Source organism: Saimiri boliviensis, chromosome 17, assembly GCF_048565385.1.
Source record: "Saimiri boliviensis isolate mSaiBol1 chromosome 17, mSaiBol1.pri, whole genome shotgun sequence".
Classification (NCBI taxonomy): domain Eukaryota; kingdom Metazoa; phylum Chordata; class Mammalia; order Primates; family Cebidae; genus Saimiri; species Saimiri boliviensis.
This window is the reverse complement of record NC_133465.1, coordinates 6,653,387-6,671,989: the sequence shown is the minus strand read 5'-3', so window position 1 is coordinate 6,671,989 and position 18,603 is coordinate 6,653,387. Positions and strand designations below refer to the sequence as shown.

Genomic DNA, 18,603 nt, shown 5'->3' with positions numbered 1-18,603 from the left:
ATCTCTTACTAATCTTTATTAGGCTTTGGGAAGAAAACAGTTTTCCCCAAGAAGTGCCCTGGGAGAGGAAGGAGGCTTCCCAAAGCCAATAAAAAGGAAAAGGTCTGCTCCTCGCCAGGTCCTCCCCCTCCCCGACCCCACTGGTCTCCTAACTAACACTGTGTTGTATTGGTGATTGAAATGAATTACAATACCATGCAAGTGTTGAAAGGATAATAACGGTAATTCAGTTTGTTTCCAAAAGAGTTATAAGTTGTGTGTGTTTAATCATAACAGGGAACAGGTAAGTAGAAAAGAGGAGGAAACCCATAATTACCTTTATCCCATTATTTACTTATTTTGGGAAGAGACTTCAAATTGGTAAAGTTACAAAACACTAAATACAGATTTTTTTTCATACTGCAGACTAGTAGTCTCTGAGAAGGCTCAAAGGATGGTCTTTACCTGAAAATTTTTTTTAGGGACACAAATATTCGATGGATGCTATGATGAAAACTCTGCTTATTCTTACTTTGATCCAATTCTTCTCAGATAGGGAACTGAGAGTCTCAGAGACTTGTGGGATAATTTCCAAGCAGGCTATAGAATAGTATCTGCTGAGTTTCAAACAACATGTTGGGACCAGCAGAGTATAATGAACTGGGTAAATTAGTCCCCCACCCTCAACTCCTTCCCTTCTGGTCCTTAGAAACATGATGGCAAGCTACACACCAGAAGCTGCATCCTGAGCAACCGTCCCAGAGCAATTTTTTTTCTTTTTCTTTTCTTTTCTTTTCTTTTTTTTTTTTTTTTTTTTTAGACAAAGTCTCACTCTGTCACCCAGGCTGGAGTGCAGTGGCGTGATCTTGGCTCACTGTAACCTCCGCCTCCTGGGTTCAAGCAATTCTCCTGCCTCAGCCTCCTGAGTAGCTGGGATTACAGGCACGCGCCACCATGCCGGGCTAATTTTTGTATTTTTAGTAGAGATGGGGTTTCACCATGTTTTTCAGCCTGGTCTCTAACTCCTGGTCTTGACCTTAGATGATCTGCCCACCTCAGCCTCCCAAAGTGCTAGGATTACAGGTGTGAGTCACCGTGCCCAGCCAGTAGCAGCAGTTTTAAAAAATACTCTAAAATTTCCAAAAGGGAAGGTATAATAGGGATATATAATGTGGTTCTAGGATCCCTCAGATTCTGATAAGTAAAAACTTAGAAAGCAGCTGTTTTGTGTCAGTGATCACCTCATTGATCACAGAAGGAATCTAATGGGGTTACCAATACTGAACAGGCACATGTACAAAGGTCCAGGGCAGAGGAGTGATTCACCGTACAATGAGCAAGGGCAGTAAAAGGTCTTAAGTTCCCACCCCAGAACTCATACACTATTAGTCATTCTCCAAACCGCTAAGGCTACCTGTACTACATCGTGGTAGTATTCAATCAGCACCCTTGACCCACAAAATTTTGAAGCTAAAGCCTTGTCCTTTTAGCTACACTAAAAATACACAGTCTTGCTTAGTTATGTTAGGCTGGTGCCAAATTGAATGCAAATAGGTTAATTAAGCCTAAATCAATAACCTTCATACTTAGTAATATTTCTGATAGTAATTAGGTGAATAAAGAATAGCTCAAGTTTAATCACTATTAGTAGTAATACCTTAATTTGCTATTTTCAAAGACAACACTCATACATGATTTCATTTCAGGTAGTCGGGCCATTTATTACTCTTATCCCCATTTTACTCAGGGAGTCACAAGCTCAAAGAGGTTAAGCAATTTTCTTTTAGGTCATAAAGCTAAGAAGGATCCCTGCTGAGATTCAAATACAAGTCTACTGAGAGCACTTTCACTCTAGGATGCTGCTCCTCATTTTAGAATACCTTTTATACCTTATTATCATATTATATCATTATAAAAGAATTCTGTGCAAAGAGCACCATTTGGTGGTTATAGTATCTTAATTATTTGATTGGTGACAGAAATTATGTTCTTAGGCCAGAAGATGTCCAGTTATACATAAGTTAGAAGATAATGAAGCAACTCTGCCCTGAAGGAACCCAAGAAACACTCTGATAATTCAAAAGGAAAAAGTTCTCATCAAGGCAATGCTCTGTGATCAGGCAGTTGTTTTGTAGGCAATTGTCAGATTGTCTACAAAACAACGGCCTCATCACAGAGCATTCAGTTGGTGACTGTAGGGTCACCTACATTTCTGGGAAAACAAAAAAGCAACAGGAGAAACAGTAGCTTCTCACCTTAGGAACTTTGCATGGTGGTCTGACTTCAGAGATAACATGCCTGATCTATTTGGGGGAGAATATACTCTTTCATGCTCTCTAGAAGCAGAACTGCACAGGCAACTTTCAAATAGTAATTACCAAATGATTCGTGCTTATTAATAGATCCTCACAAAAGTCTTGAAAACTAGGTAAACCAGAAAGTTACTTCTCCTCCCTTTGATAAATAATCATTGAATATTATGCCAAACACTACTTTATAAGTCAGCTTGAGAACTCGTGGTACTAGTCCTCTTGATGTTGGGATATCCAAGTGTTTGGGTATGCACCACTGCTTGGGTGCCAAGCACTAGTTTCTGCATAGAGTTTAGCTACAAGAGAAAATCGGATCTTCTGGCAGCACTTACAAGGCAGGTGCAGTCATAAAGAACTTGACTTTTGATTCCATTGTCTCTGCCAGGACAGGTGGTATGGTAGCAGTATGGAATCTTGCCAGACAGGCTCTAATTCAAACCTCCCTTTAGAAAACAAAACAATAAAAATTGAAACAAAATGCCAAATCCTATTCCATACTCTGAAGACGGACACTGCTTGAAAAACTAGGGCATTTTATATAATACATTCATTTGTTTTAACCCTACATCAACTCATGAGAAATAAGACTATGAAAATGAAAGGTCAGTTACAGGCTGGGCTCTTTCCTTACAAATTCAATTACCGATTTCCCTATATAAGCTGAAGGGACACTTTCATTTCAGTGAATTTTATCCATATATTCCTACTGTAAAACAAAAACAAAAACAAAAACAAAAACCCTGTAATATAATACCTGTATAGGAGTAACACAGGTAAGTTAGCACTGTTGAGTAGAATAAAACCTTTGGCAAATCCTACTTACCTCACAGATCCTACCTTAACTTCCTAGTAGAAACTAGTGCATCTCATATTTTGAGCGTGGTCAGTTGATGATTCCATGAAAGAGATGATCTTTCTCTAAAAAACTATAGCGTGTTTGTTCAGAACCAGTGAAAACAAAAGGATTTTTTCTAGTGGTGAAGACAGACAACTGATATTTTTCACCAGGTTTGTCTCCAGGGCAAGTCTTTGTGATTGATGATATGTCTCCTGACCACAAGGACACCACAAGAAGGCTCAGAGGAAGAATGCTCAAAGAGTCCCTGTTGGGACACTGTTAGCTGACACCATTGAAAATCCTGAGCATTTTTGGTGTTCCAGGAATCTATTTCCAACCACTACTCTGTGGTTGTGAGGAAGGGATGGGAAGAGATTGGAAATCTTCTAGAGCAAATGCTCTCTTCAGTTCATAACCACAGAACCAAGATAAAATAACAAGAATGTACTTTGCCCAAGGCATAATTCTGCCTAAATCTGCCCTATCCATCATTTTCCCCCCTAATTCTTATTTATGTTGTTGTTAATCTGCTTGAGGAAGGAAAGCTAGATAATCTACAAACAGGTTCCAGAAAGGCTTGGAAAATTTGTGGATTCAGAGGATGTTTAAGAGGGGGCCAAAATCTCTGAGAACAATGCCCTAAAAAATGTCCCCAAGTGTAAGAACCAACATATTACATGAATCATTGTTCTTATCCAGAAGATAATTTCTTAAAGTGATGGTCTTAATTTTCTTCAAATGATAAATTGTCTATTCAGGCCCTAGAGATGAAGCTGTGCTGCTAATACTTAACGTGGTGGTTGTGTCTCTTTATGCCTGACTCAATCAGTTAAAATCCAAAAATAAGTTCTTCCTTGATTTACCTGCCAAGACCTGAGTTCATGCCCTCAGGGTGCTGAGGTTTTCCTTTGTGGGAGAAAATGACATCATCAACACCTCAGTGACAGTAGAGAATGCAGGGAATGTGGCTCCCAAAATTTGGTGATATCATCAACTGTCCTGGGAGAAACCCCAAACTCCCAAGTGTCAAACATTAGTTTAAAAAGGGTTTTTTTTTTTTTTTTTGGTTGTTGTTTCAAGTGTATTAGCAGTGTTTGACGTTTCCAAATATCCATTTTTGAAAGGGAAGACAGGTTAGGGGGACCTCTTCCAGTAGGTGTGTACCTCAAGAACCAAACATACATGAATTAAAGTCCAGATAAGGCGATTCAACTCATTTGTATCTTACTGGGGCACATCCAACCGAGGAAGAATAAAGACTTAGCTATATTAGGCTCTCGCCCAGCTCTGAGATGAGTATATTCTTTGGGGGACTTGCTAATGTTTGCATTCAAAATAAATTCTAGGCACTCATATAATCCCCCAGTCTCCTCCAAACTTTCTTTGATGTCCAACAACTAAGGACAAGGATCTCTGATTATAAAACAATTTCTTTGGTTGGAAGAAAATTCTTTGCAGGGCGTGAACAGCAGGAGAAAGAAAAGGTTTTTCTGAAGTGCAAACTAGTTGGAAACCCCCTGGGGAAAGAATCTGATTCCCAGTCTTTGAGAGGAACAGGCCTGCCTGTACAAGCTGCCTCTGCTGAAGGCCTCTAAGAAGACGCTTTTGTGTCTACTGTATGGCCCTCAGCAACAGCACGACGGCCCTTTTTCTTTTTGCCAGCGGAAGTTTTCCAACTCTGGGAATACACAATGCAGAAAGTCACGGTTTAATAACAAGGCACAGTTACTAATCAGATGGCCCCATTTCCACTCCTCCCAGATGCCTCCAGATGCTTACATACTAGAGCTCTATCCCCCTCACCCCATGGGTGAACACCCACCAGCTGCTCCGAAATCTTATTTTTAGTACAATTATTCAACTTACCTCTAATAATTCACTTCACAGAGTACTTAGGATCAGAAGCATACTACTACTTTCACTTTCGTGGCCCAGACTGGTTCTAGGTTGTCTCTGGCTCTTTCAGGTTTTTCCAAAAGTCAGATCCAACTTAGGTGCAGATTAGTAATTGAAGTCAGTGTGCCCTGATCATTGGGACAGCCTTGATGAAGGACTTACAGTCGGGGTCCTCAATCCACTACAGATATTTTAAAATAGGGAGCTCCAGAGAAGGGCTCCTTTGTGTGTGTGTTAAATGGAATATAAAGACAGTACAGGACCAGAAGACTGGGAGCACAACTGAGTCTCATGCTTAGCTCTGCTACCAATTTATTGTGAGACTTTAATTTAGCCAGATTTTTGTTTTCTATCCCCCAACAAATTTTACTTTTGATATCCAACAACTAAGGACAAAGAAAAAGAACTAAATAGGCAAGATGCGTGTCTCTTTAATATATGAAATCTATTTCTAGAATAAGCATAAACTCTAAAAGTTTAGAGCTGGAAAGTATCTTAAAGATTATTTGGTTCTCCCTAAAAGATTAAGTGACTTGCTTTTACTTAAAATGATCGTAAGTTGCCTATAGACTTTTCATATACCCCAAGGGGGCAAACTCAATAATCCCAAATACTCACTAACGATAATTTTTAAATGTTTGATGTATGCCACAGAGTTTACTAAATTTATAGTAGAAAATAACCTAATGTCATAGTGGATGGGTACATTCTTCTTAAATGGTTCTCTATATGCCTCATATTATAATAAAATCAACACATTTTAGGGAACAGGAATAACACACATTTATGACTACAGTCAATAATAAAAAAAGGTACTAGAAACAAATTTTGTTAAATAGAGATGATATTCAAATATTTACCTTCTACATAAAGGGTTTTAGTATTTATTTCTTCCCTTATGGAATGTAGTTTGTGAATAATTAAAATCAAGCTAGTTGAGATAAATTCAAACAAAACTTCCAATGTGTTGAATTCTGTTTAAAGCTAAATTTACCGTTTTAACTATAATTTAACAGGGACCGATTGGCACATTTTAGAAAATCAGTTTGCAACCTAAAAAGAAAGCCATGGTGTCTAGTCATTCTAGACTTCTAAAGAAAATGCTATTATACATACAGGAATATAACAACCTATAATTAACTGGTAACAGTAAAAAGTTAGAAGATATAACTGGGTTGTAGTAGTTCTCTAGCTTTAAGATAACTGAAGTTGCCTGGGTTAAAATTTAATATTTTTTCATTTGTTTTTTCTTTAATCATAAGGAATCTGAGACAGAATTACCACAGTCATTTGAATGACTCCTGAAAAAATGAAAATCAGCACTCTAGGCCAGGAACAGTAGCTCATGCCCATAATCCCAGAGTTTGGGAGGCAGAAGTGGGAGGATGGCTTGAGCCCAGGTGTTCAAGGTTATAGTAAGCTCTGATGGTACCACTGCATTCCAGCCTGGGTGACAAAGACAGATCCTGTCTCTAATGACCACCCCCCCACCAAAGGAAGGAAGGAAGGAAAGAGGGAGGGAGGGAGGGAGGGAGGGAGGAAAGGAAAGAAATCAGCACTCTGATGTATTTATGCTTACACCTCTCATCTGGCATTCAACACATATTGCCTCCTGCTGTTTAAGTTGATTCTCCTCAGTTGGACTAGACTAAAGTGTTGTTCTTTGAATTACTACAGTATCTGTCACAGAATTTGGTGCAAATAGGAAAAACACAGTATAAGGCATCTAGGGAATCCAGTACACCTTCCAGTCTTGGTAAGATTCTCAGCCTAGACATTATAAAGAGGAAATACTACTCTGAGAAGATCCAAGACTACAGACCACCTGATGTGCAGTGATTCTGTGGCAGAATAAATGACACACACAGCGCATAAAGCATTGCTAAACTGCAGTGAGGTATTTTCTGTTTGTTCACTTGTTTTAAAGTATGCCATGTAGCTGACAGGGATCAAAGAGGAAAGAGACCCTGTGGCAGTCTGTATCTTCATGGAATGTTCAGGGGGAAATCTCTGCTGATACCTGCTTTTTAATTGCCCTGCAGTGACCCCAAAAGGTTTATAATAAATAAATAAACTATGCTAAAAATGTTGGCCAGTAATATATAGCAGCAGATTGGAATTCTTTGACGAGCACTAATCTGAGTTCATTTCTTCACATATAAAATGAGAAGACCGGACTGTTTTTTTCTAGCTTGAAACTTGATGATTATATTTCACAAGTGGAATATCCTACCACTCTTCCCTCCCCTTCATCAAACTGTATTTTATTCTGGAAATGGAAGACGAAATAGGACTTAATTCCAATATAGGGCCAATACAGTCCTTCAAAAGTTAAAGAAATTTGACTACAAGAACTGTAAAGCCAGATCATCAATACCATTCTAATTAGAAGATATTGAAATGAAAGAACACAAAGCCTAGGTCATTTAAAATATGTTTTTTGTTGTTTTAGAGTAGATAATACATAAGACTGTAGAAAATGGTTTGGGAGGAAAAAAGAAAGGAAATCTATAATTGCTTTTTTTTTTTTAGGAAATAGCCAAATTAGTAGACTTAAAACATAAGGCCTTTAGTCTTACACAAATTATTCTACAGAAGTAAAATGCCAACAGTGTTTCTCAAATGTCATATATTTATATAAGTACAACAGTACCTTTTTGATAGACTATGCACAAAAGTGAAAGGTACATAATAATTTAATGTGCTATTTAAAATTACAGTTGTATTATAGTCAATTTCCATCATGACCCAGTATTCTAGATTTAAAGCAACAACAAAAAACAGGGGTCTTGAAGATTATGCTGCCATCTCAACTAACTACCTCTGCTTTAGATTCAGAGATTGGAATTTCTTTCTTTATTTTACTTTCCCTTTTTTTTTTTTTTTTTTTTTTTTTTGAGACAGCGTCTTATTCTGTCACCTGGGCAGGAGTGCAGTGGCACAGTCTTGGCTCACTGTAACCTCTGCCTCCCAGATTCAAGCCATTCTCATGCCTTAGCCTCCCAAGTAGCTAGGACTACAGGTGTGTGCTACCATACCCAGTTACTTTTCTAATTCTGGGGTAGAGACAGGTTTCACCTGTCACACATTGGCCAGGCTGGTCTCAAACTCCTGACCTCAAGTGATCTGCCTGCCTCGTTCTCCCAAAGTGCTAGGATTACAGGTGTGAGCCACTGCACCTGGCCTAGATATGAGAAGTTCTAATACTGTAGTCTAACTTCTTATCTTGAGGAATAATGCGCTAGGCCTTTGTGCTTATAATTTTTTTAAAAACCTTCATTTTTAAGTCATTTTTGTTGCTTTGGTGTTTTCAAATTTGTAAATTAAACATAGACTCCAATATATTGAAAAGTATAGAACAAAATAAAATTTATCCATGAACTGTAAAGTTTAGAAACCAGCTAAAAAGTATGAATATGTAAAGCAGCTTATCTGTTATTCAATAACAAGCAAGCAACAACAAATCTTGGCTTTAAAAATATATATACAGTTTTCCATTAGAGCAAATAGAAATTTAAGGGCCTAAAGAACCCTGCCCTGGGGAAAGCAATGGAGCTTAAAGAGTGGGAACTAAAGCCATAGGGAGAAAACAAAGTTAAAGTTTCATACCCTCAGTTCTCTGAATGTAGTAACTAAACAGACACATAAAGCCACAATGATTCTACTAATATCAAAACATGTAAGTAAAATATCCTTTATTCTTAAGGCTCTTTCAGTGAAACCACCATGCTGAAGGGGTTGTAAGCATTTCTTGAATGGATGCAGTTTTACTTCATATTTGGAGAGCAGAATTCCTTTACTACACTAAGAAGGTCTTTGTCAGACATCAGTTTTTACTTCTGGCATTCCTTCATCTAAAATTAGGCCACTTTCTTATAACTACATCATAATATTGTTGTCTGTCTAACTTTAAGTAATATATACAAGTACTTTTCAAATTAAGTAAACTCAAGGTAAATTAGTTTTCAGAATTTGGTTTAATTTCTCTAAATAATTGGGATTATGTTAGGATAGTTGCTCTTCATCTGGAGTCCTTAAATTTCTAAAAGTGTCTCAGCGACTCTCTCAACTCACTGAGATTTTATGCAAACTTGTTTATGTTAAGCATTTGTGTGTATTTTGTGCCTATGGTCTATAACGAAGATCAGATTCTCAAAGGGGCCTGTGTCACACACAAACAAGATTAAAAACCGTGCTCTAGGATATCTACAAACCAGAACTGATAACCACAAATTTAAGTACTAAGAAGGTAAGGTCCTTTGGATGCACACTAGTATCTTAAAATCAAAGGTTTAAAATCAGGACCTGAATAAATCTTTCTTGGAAAACCAAAATATCCTCAACAGCAAGGGTTAAGCTATCAAACTAAAGAAAAGAATTTAAAATCCTGTGTAAAGGAACACCTTAAACATACTGATTATAGTCATATTTATGATTTTGAAATAACAAGAAGACACTAGGCTGTTGGTAAGTCAGAAGAATAAAGAAACATAGCCTGCTATTTCAAGCCACACACACTCAAAATAATCCACCTTACAACAGACTTTAAAAATGTGATAAGCATGTTTTATTCTAGAGTGATCTCCTAGCCATCAGAGCTACTGAGTACCATAATATTTCTTATATTCATTAATAAATAGTTACTGAGTACCCACCATGTCCAGGCACTAAGTATACTTAGGCACCATTCTCAGGGATACGACTTTGAACAAAGGAGACAAAAATCCCTGCTTTCACAGAACTCATCACAGAGGGCAGATAGACAACTACCAAACTAAAACTTTATAGTATGTCACGTCAATAATTTTGTAAAGAAAAATAAAGCAGGAAAGGAGAATATGAGTCCTCAGGGAAACAGGAAAAGCCTTTAGGATTTCCACTCAGTAGAATTGACCCTTGAGAAATCTACATCTTCAGATTCCTTAAAAATTGATTACTTTCCTATCTCCTGCAAACCAGACTGGTTCAGTGTCTGGGCAACTTTGTTCTTAGATGATTTCCTTTTCTTTCTCTTTCCCAGTATATTTCCTTTTCTGTAAAATAGAGTTAACATCACCTGTTCTTACCTGGCTCCAGGAATCGTGAATCATTTAAAGTTTCTTGGAAGAAAATACCCTGCTGCAAACTGTGGTTCCTAACAGGATAATACTCATTTATAACATTTTTGTATCTACTGTAATTAGTAATATGAAAGGAATAAAAGGGGAAAAAACATTTAAAAGTCCAACAGATTCTTTCCAATGAACAAAAGTAAAAGCTTTTTAATAAAACAGAAACAAAAAAGCAAAACCATGAGCTCCAGGAATATCTTTTTCTCTTAGGGTCTCACTATGTTGCCCAGGCTGGTCTCAAACTCCTGGGCTCAAGTAATCCTTCCATCTTAGCCTCCCACAGTGCTGGGATTACAGGCATGAGCCACCACACCTGGCCCAGGAATATCTTTAATACTGTAGGCAACATGGCAAAACCCTGTCTCTACAAGAAAATTTAAACATTAGCTTGGCATGGTGCCCTGAGCTTGTGGTCCCAGCTACTTGGGGGGACTGAGGTGGGCAGATCGCTTGACCCCCATGAGATCAAGTCTGCAGTGGGCTGTGTCTGTGCAACTGCACTCCAGCCTGGGTGACAGAACGAGACCCTATCTGAGAAAACAAACAAAAAAAAGCAAAGTAAATTATGGCTAATTTTGCGATAATTGCTACACACACATATATACATACACACTTTACTACATTATAAAACACAAGGAAGTACCTACTTCCTGAGAGTCTGCCAAATGAACCCTAAATAACCTGATGGGAGCAATGGCCAGGGGCATACCTCATTTATTACCTCCTTATTAACCAGATACATATATGAAGCTAAACTTACACATTTTTGTTGGATACACATTTTTGTTGAAGTACAGAACTGTTATATATATAAATCTGTTTGTTGAGAACTTATAAAAGAGATAGCTTCTTAAGTTGAAAAATTATCATTAAAAATATTCTGTGGCCTCTTTCTCTCCTCTGGGTGCCAAGCTTCTAACAACAAGGCCAAGTCTAGAAGACTCTAAGAGCCATGTCAGGAAGGCCCTGAGCTGAGATCATAGGAGGCAAGTACCCAAGAATGTTTGTGCACACAGAGGATGTGTGTCTGATGATGTACTTCTAATTACATTCCAAAGTCAATTATTAATTAATTGAATTTTCTGCACCTTCATTAACATAAATAACAGAGTTGACCATACTTTGAATACCTACTCTATACTTCTTTTAAAGGCTGGCGTCAAAACAAAATCACAAAATTTGTTTTAAAATCTCTGCACCCAAGAAACTCTAACTTGAGCAATGTCAGTTAAATGCATGCTATTTCAATGTTTATCATTTCAGTTTTCTATATTAGATAACTTAACCTAGACTTTTATAATGAAGAGAAAGGTGATGAAATATGTTACATTATAAGGGAGATACTTAGTAAATAAACCTTGTGATTTACTAATGTCTTTGCAAATAAAACACAAAATGAGAGAAATATAGATATTATTAGAAGGTAGCAGGATATTATACATTCTGTAACAATCTCAGAGAATGGTACTCATCACTTTCATTCCTTTCTACTCTGGAAATACATTTTTTATACAAAGCCTATACTGATGTTCTCTTCATCTGTGGCATTCTTACATATACAGAACTTTAGAGCTGGTAAAGCATGGGCTCTGCAGTTCAAGTTCCAGCAACACCACTTACTAGATAATAACAGTTAATATTTTGACATATATTAACATTTTAATCCTCAGTTTCCTTATCTGTAAAATGTAAAAAATAAAGGTACTGAATTTCTTCTATCATAAAGTTATTATAAGAATTAATGAGCTAATACATGTAAAGCACATACCACAAGTTTGGCAATATTATATTTCAATTCCTCAACTTTACGGACTGGAAATCTAAAGCCTAGAAAGGCAAAAACTATTTTGTCCTAAATGACACAACTATTAATATTTAGTGGCAGCGTATTCCTCCGTGTGTGGTAAAACTAAAAGTCAAGTCCCCTGAGTCACAGTTTAGACACTTTATCAACTATAGTTTGCAATATAGGATTGTCTCTCTAGCTTTGGCCAACAACTTAAGTTTCAGGCCCTGCCTACAAATAATGTAAAAATGCAAAGATGGGATAACTATGTGTTGACTAACAGGTAAAATTAAGAGGCAAGCAGAGACAACATTGTGCAAAGGGAAATTTCTGCAGAAGGTGCTCACTGCTATTGGCCAAACACTAAACAACTGCTGCTCCCATTGCAGGTCTGACGCCTCAGGGGAATACATTTTAATCTTGTTCATAACTTTATCCTGGAGTCTAAGAAAATCCAGGACAACCAGCCGAGCAGGAAGAGTGTGGTAGCCAGAGAACTGGTGACCTCTCTTGTGCTACACTAAGATCCTCTTACTCTTTTGCTCTGAGAAGAAAGATTAATTTTGAGTTGTCCCTTGAAATAGTATTTATAAATAATAAACAGGATTGAGAAATAAAATATGACTGTAATCATTCTTAGAAGTGGTGGCAATAATATTGCTTGAAATAATAGAAACAAACATTGATAAGAGGTAACCAAACCAGAAAACTGGAAATTAGACAATGAATCAGCTCCAACACTTTTCCTTCTACAATGCCATAAACCAAGACAGAAAGAATATATTCCAGTGTGAATAGAAACCGTAAGAAGCAATCACTACCATTTAGTCCTTTTTATCAGTCACTGCCAGGTAATTAGGAGGTCTGAAAAGTTTCCTTGACCTAGACTTTTTGATGGCTAGTAAAATAACTATTCAGAATAGCAGTGGAAAGTAATCCTGAACATACAAATTCAGTGGAAAGCAAAATAAAAATAAAAGGGTAGAAGGAAATCAGAGAAGAGGAAGAGACAAACATTTTGGCAAATGTAGGGGAAACCTAAGAATGAGACACTTTTTAATGACAATGACAAACCTGCAAAAAGATTTGGAATGATACAGTAATGTAAAGAAGCAACTCTTGGGCAAAATAGAAAGGAAAAATAATAAAATTTGAACAGGACAAGATGAGATGTTCTGAAATGGAAAAGAAAGGACTTGAGAAGTAGAAGGGCAAAGGCAGCAAGATTTCCTCTATTTTTACTTTCTTCTAGCACTTTTAGAAGAATATTACAATTTATAACTTTGAACATACTTTGTAAAATGGATCATTACTACTGGCAAGGAGACACCTAAGCACAAAGAGTGAGGGATAAGAATCAGGACAAAAATCATCAAAGCTTAGCTTTCAATGACCTTGTACATACAGCCACCAGATGAAGTTGAGACAAAATTCTTTTAGAGGAAATTCTATGGTCTATTTTACTATTCAACAAATTGGGGGCACATTGTCAAGGGAGGTCTCCTTTTGTCTAAGAAAAATTAAAATCGTAATACAAATGAAAAACCAGTTCATTTGGTCCTTATGAGATTGACTATACACTGAATTAATTGAGAAAAATGTTAAAACAAAAAAAGTCTGATTTTCAGAAATTATCTGAGAATTCCAGAAATAACAACATGTTTTTAAATCACTGTTCTCACAACTGTACATTTTTTGGTACATAGTATCCTCAAGCTTACAAAGATTTGACTGTAATCTTTGGAGACAACTAATCTTAACAGGCAACTAGAATAATTCATAGGTAGAAGGATATACAGAATTATCCAGAATTCCTCAAAACCAAAGAGAAGACTACTTTTAGGTTTGTGAGACCAGGGTACAGGTAGCTCCCCACTGAGAAAGCCAAAGTGCAGCAAAGCACATCTCTAGAAGATATAAACAGACCTTCAGTTAAATGGAAGGCTTGGCTAACCACAGTTGAGTAAACCTGAGTTACAGTGTAATCTGATAAGGAACAAACAGCATAGATTCCAGAAGTCTAAACCATGTGTCCCTAACACACTAGCATTCTCTGAAAGAATTAATCAGAGTGGATAAAGAAAACCATATATATAATTCAGAAGGTTGTTTTTTAAAAATACAGTTTCTCATAAGAGGCTATTGAGAAACTTTAATAACTGTTGTAGATTAAAAATTAACAGACAATAAATCAAGACCAATATGGAAAGTATCCAGAGATTAATACTAAGCTAGTAAAAAAAAAAAAAAAAAAAAAAAAAAAAAAAAAAAACCTTATTTTAAAGACTTAAAAGAAGCATATGTGGACAGAAAGGAGAAGACAAAAAATTGCCAATGACATAAAACTATCCACTGTAAAGCCTGAAAGTCCTTGCTAAGATACGATGAAATTCCCTCTTAAAAAAGTAAAGAAACAATACTAAACATATAATGATAGGACCAAAGTTACTAGTTTAAAAAATAATAATAATAAAAAAACACCAAGATTGGTAAGATTTGCCAGAGTGAGAAAAAGGATAGAATAAGAGAAGATATGATAAAGATTGATAAAATAACGAATGGCAAAGAGAATGCCAACTGATGCCATTTGTTTACTTTTTCCTTTATGAAAACACAAACTTTAGGTCAAGCTTTATAATAATAAGATAAAAAAATGAAAAGAATAAATTATTTTATATACCACATAATTAGCCCACTGAACATGCTGTCATAGGCTATCAATAAGGCACAAAGCTTAGTATGGCTCTCAAAAACTTCAGTGATATCAAAACATGACTAGTAAAATTTCTTACGGTCAAAACTAAAATGGAGCACACAATTCATGCTTCAGGGTATTAACTAGGCAAGGTCAGGAAGAAACTTTTCTTTCCAATTGCCGTAGTATTCAAGATGATTTACGATTTCAGCTTTTCAGTATTCCTAATTCCAATTTAGAGTCCAAATTATTATTCAAAAAAATCTTATGCCATTTTTCCAGATATACTCTTCTTTCCTATTTTTCTAAATAACAAAGCCTTCCATTTTCACCTCATTCTCCTTCCGCTTCATTTATCCAAGCTTCAAAATACTGCCTAAGAAGTGACCATGAATAACCACTAAACCATAAAGAATACGTTTGAAAATAAATTATATAATTTGTTAAATGTTCCTCTCTTCTTAGACAAAAATTAAAATTCATACAATAAATTGGTTTTGTTCATAGTCTGTTCATATAACAAAATTAGAGTTTGGATGCTAAGATAGATCATATTTAAGAATATTTTAACCTGTGTCCAGTAGCTACAGCAAGAAGCATTCTTTTATATAATAAATTTCAATGAATAAGCAACATCATTTTATGAAGTAAGACAGTGGAATGCCCATTAAAAAGGTACAGTCCTCTAGGCTCTGTCTTTACTATGGGGAATCAGCAATTGGTCTACGAAATGCTATGGCCCCAGTCAGTTCATAAATTCAACACATAAAGAATAGGCCATGTATGAATGAGTTACAGGCAAAATTCACAGCCGGAAAGCCTAAGAAACTGTGTCTGAAAAACTTAGCAGATCAATAAAAAACATATTAAATTTAAATTACTGAAAATGATAAAATTATGTGTGGACGAGGCCAAAGTGACCAGGAGGCAGGTTTACACCTTGTGTCCATTTTGTAATCCAGTCCTCTCCATTTTGGGCTTAGCAATAGGGTGCCACACGTGGTGTAAGGCCAGCCGTAGCATTCAAGCTTGACTGAATTTTAAAAGTGACAGAGTAATCAAATATGCTCCAAGGGCATTCCAGAATTTCGGGTGCTACTAACCACTAAAATCAACCTTCTTAGTGCTTACTTCAACTTCAACAGGATGTAAAGTACAATCCCCACGTCAATTAAATGTAAGCTCATATATTTCATCTATCAAAAATTGGTGCCCAAAATATATCACTTGAAAAAAAGGTTTTATTATATGTATCTAAGTAGTTATGCAACACCAGTTTTAAATAAGTGATAATCTTCTAAAATATAGGATTTATATATTTCTTCCGGAGTATAAGAATCGGCTTTAGCATTAATAAGGCAGTAGCTACTCTTTCTATGGAATAGAAAACTAAGCAGTAGAAGCCTGTGTATGGTATTTCATTTGAGAGACAAAAGAAGAAATTCAAACAGATGGAAAGTGAAATATAATAAAGTTATACTTGCCTGCATTAATTTTCCTTCTGCTGGAGTTATTTCAGCAACACCAGCAAACACACCTTCCAAAGTGAGATTCAGTTTTCCTGTGGGGTCCATTTTCAAGGGGATCACTCTGATAATAGCTTTCTGTTCTGCGGATCTTTCAGACTCCACCGCTGCTGCCAGTACCAGTCCGGTGCGTCCAAAGCCTGCCTGCAGGGTAGCCATCAGCAGCCAGGGCCAGAGGGCAGCCAGCTGCAGCTGGTGGCCACCACTCATGCTACCAGCTGCAGCAATGCACTTCAACCATACATACTGCTTCCACTAGCTAATACCAAATGCAGGTTCTCAGATCCAGACAAATGGAGGAAAAGAACATTTATGCTTCAGTTTCAGAAAGCCAAGTCGTAGTTTTGGCCCTTCCTTTCTCTAAAGTTTATTCCCAAGAACAGGTGGCATTCCTGATTGGGCAGAGAAGAGGATATTTTCAGCCCACATCTGCTGCAGGTATGTCATTTTCTCCCATCTTCACTGTGACTAGTAAAGGTCTCACTACTTCTCTTTGGAATTTCCAACTTTGCTTGTGATTGAATGTCACATCCTGAATTTATATTATGTCAGATCGCTTGGCATTGCTCTTCCATATGCATCAAGTTGCCAGGCACTAAACCCAACGTTCATGAACAAAACAAGGCAAAGTAAATAGCTAAGGCCATGCATCAAAGGTGAGAGTGAAGAACTCCAGCTCGGAAAAGGAAGAGATGGCCCTTTTTAAGCCACAATATGTGTCAACGGTAAATGACTAAATACCACAAGGAGACTTCTTTTTTAATGGAGGAGAAGAGGAAACAATAAAAATTTCAGGCCACACGTTGATGTCCAAAGATGCTACAACATGTATTTAGAAAAGTTTCCACATTAAACTGTATTTCAGTATGGCTAGGATTCTAGGCTCACTGCGTTTACATACTTTTCATGGACTTAGACATACCATAATTTTTTGTGTTTTACCAAAATTTGCCTATAAATTAAGTGCAAATTTATGTATCTTCACACATTACAGGATAATCCTGACCGTAACAACCTTTTCCAGCTTTCATAGAGTATTTGAAAAGGTTAGCTTTCTAATTATTTTTCCCAGTTAAAATTCATATTTCTGTCTCCATTTTCCTTTATTTCTTAAGGATTCTAGATTTTATTCTCTAGCTCGGAAATGCCGAGCACTTTGATTTCCCGTGAGATGCTTTTGGAAACTAATATCCAGATTTTATAATCTGAAATTTTCCAGGTTCATGAGAAAACAAAGCACTATTCCCAACATGTTTTCAAATTCCTTGAGGGGGTGGGGAATAAAAGTTAGGGGGAGCTGGGAGGTGATTAACCATAGGCTCTAGGTAGAATACCCTGAAAAAAATACAAATAAGCTTGAGTAGAGTAGATCTGTGCTATTTCTAGTCACTATGAAAATTTGGGTCTTTGTATAAACATGGAATAAGATTTTTTCAATGTGCCCCCTTAAGTAAATATAAATACATTTCATCCACAAAGCCCTCTGTGTTCCAAGGTCAAGTTTTAAAATCTTATAAAGTCTTCAGAATAAGTGCTGAAAAGTCAAGCAATTGAGCATGAACCTGTTATATAGATTCTTTTCTTTTGCTGAGGCAGAGGGAGGGGGGAAAAAGAATTTCAAAAGAAATCTGCAAACCTGTTGTGCTGTCGGGCCCACTGGAATCCACGGGGGTGAAACAAATTCAATTACGCTTTTACAGATCCTGCTCAAAAAAGGTTTCAACTGCTTAACCAAGTGCAGCTCATTCTTCCACCTTCTTACTCTGCAACCAGACCAAGTGCCCCATACTACAGGTAGGTGCCGAGAAATTCCGCAGCCTGAAAAAATAATCCATGCAGGTCAAAGGCAGAAATTTATTCCAGGATGAGAGCTGCTGTCCCAAGAACTAGATTAAACACTTATAGAACATTCAAAATCATTTCTGAAAACTCCTTTCTAATAAAAGTTCTTTTTTTTTTTTCTCCAAACAGCATATAAAATGATCAAGTCTTAAAAGAGAAAAGAAGCAAAGGAGCAAATACGTCAACGACAATTCACAATCGGAAACACAGAAAATCCCAGAGAGAGAAGGCAGTATTTCTGAATCATGGATGGACTTGGGAAGTTCAGAAGGATTCGAGTGCTTCCTTTCAGAAAGACAATTCTGGATCAACTCCCTAGAACAGGAAGCCTGCGGTTTGTAATTGGTGTTCTAGCTCGGACTCCCTCCCCTGGGACTGCAATCACGCTCTCTACCTGCTGACAAAGTGAGGGTGGAGCTGCTAGAGGCAACCACCCCCTACCCCACCCCCCTCCTCCTGGTGTGCACATACAACACTTGCTTAACCAGACACGTTCTTTCACTCTCTCCTCCCTCAGCTCCTCTACTCCCTCTATTGAGCCACAGCTAAATTGCATCCAATACAATCCCCAATACCTTTCTCTGGGTAAGCAAGCTACCACATGTAAATCAGAGCCAC

General features: G+C 37.0%; 1 protein-coding gene across 2 annotated transcripts in view; it reads right to left on the bottom strand.

Moving 5' to 3' along the window:
* The window catches only part of RNF43 (ring finger protein 43), a 66,182-nt gene extending 47,802 nt beyond the window's left edge, over positions 1 to 18,380 (bottom strand). Inside the window, exons 1-2 of one of the 2 annotated variants that reach the window (XM_010339733.3) lie at positions 17,780 to 18,380; positions 16,102 to 16,535 (exon numbers count right to left, since the gene is read on the bottom strand). In XM_010339733.3, coding sequence (XP_010338035.1) covers positions 16,102 to 16,353 — 252 coding nt within the window. In that variant the 5' untranslated portion in view covers positions 16,354 to 16,535; positions 17,780 to 18,380. Of the gene's footprint in view, positions 1 to 16,101 lie in introns of both variants that reach the window. The other variant, XM_074388096.1, reaches the window with a different exon arrangement.
* Positions 18,381 to 18,603: the final 223 nt, after the last annotated feature.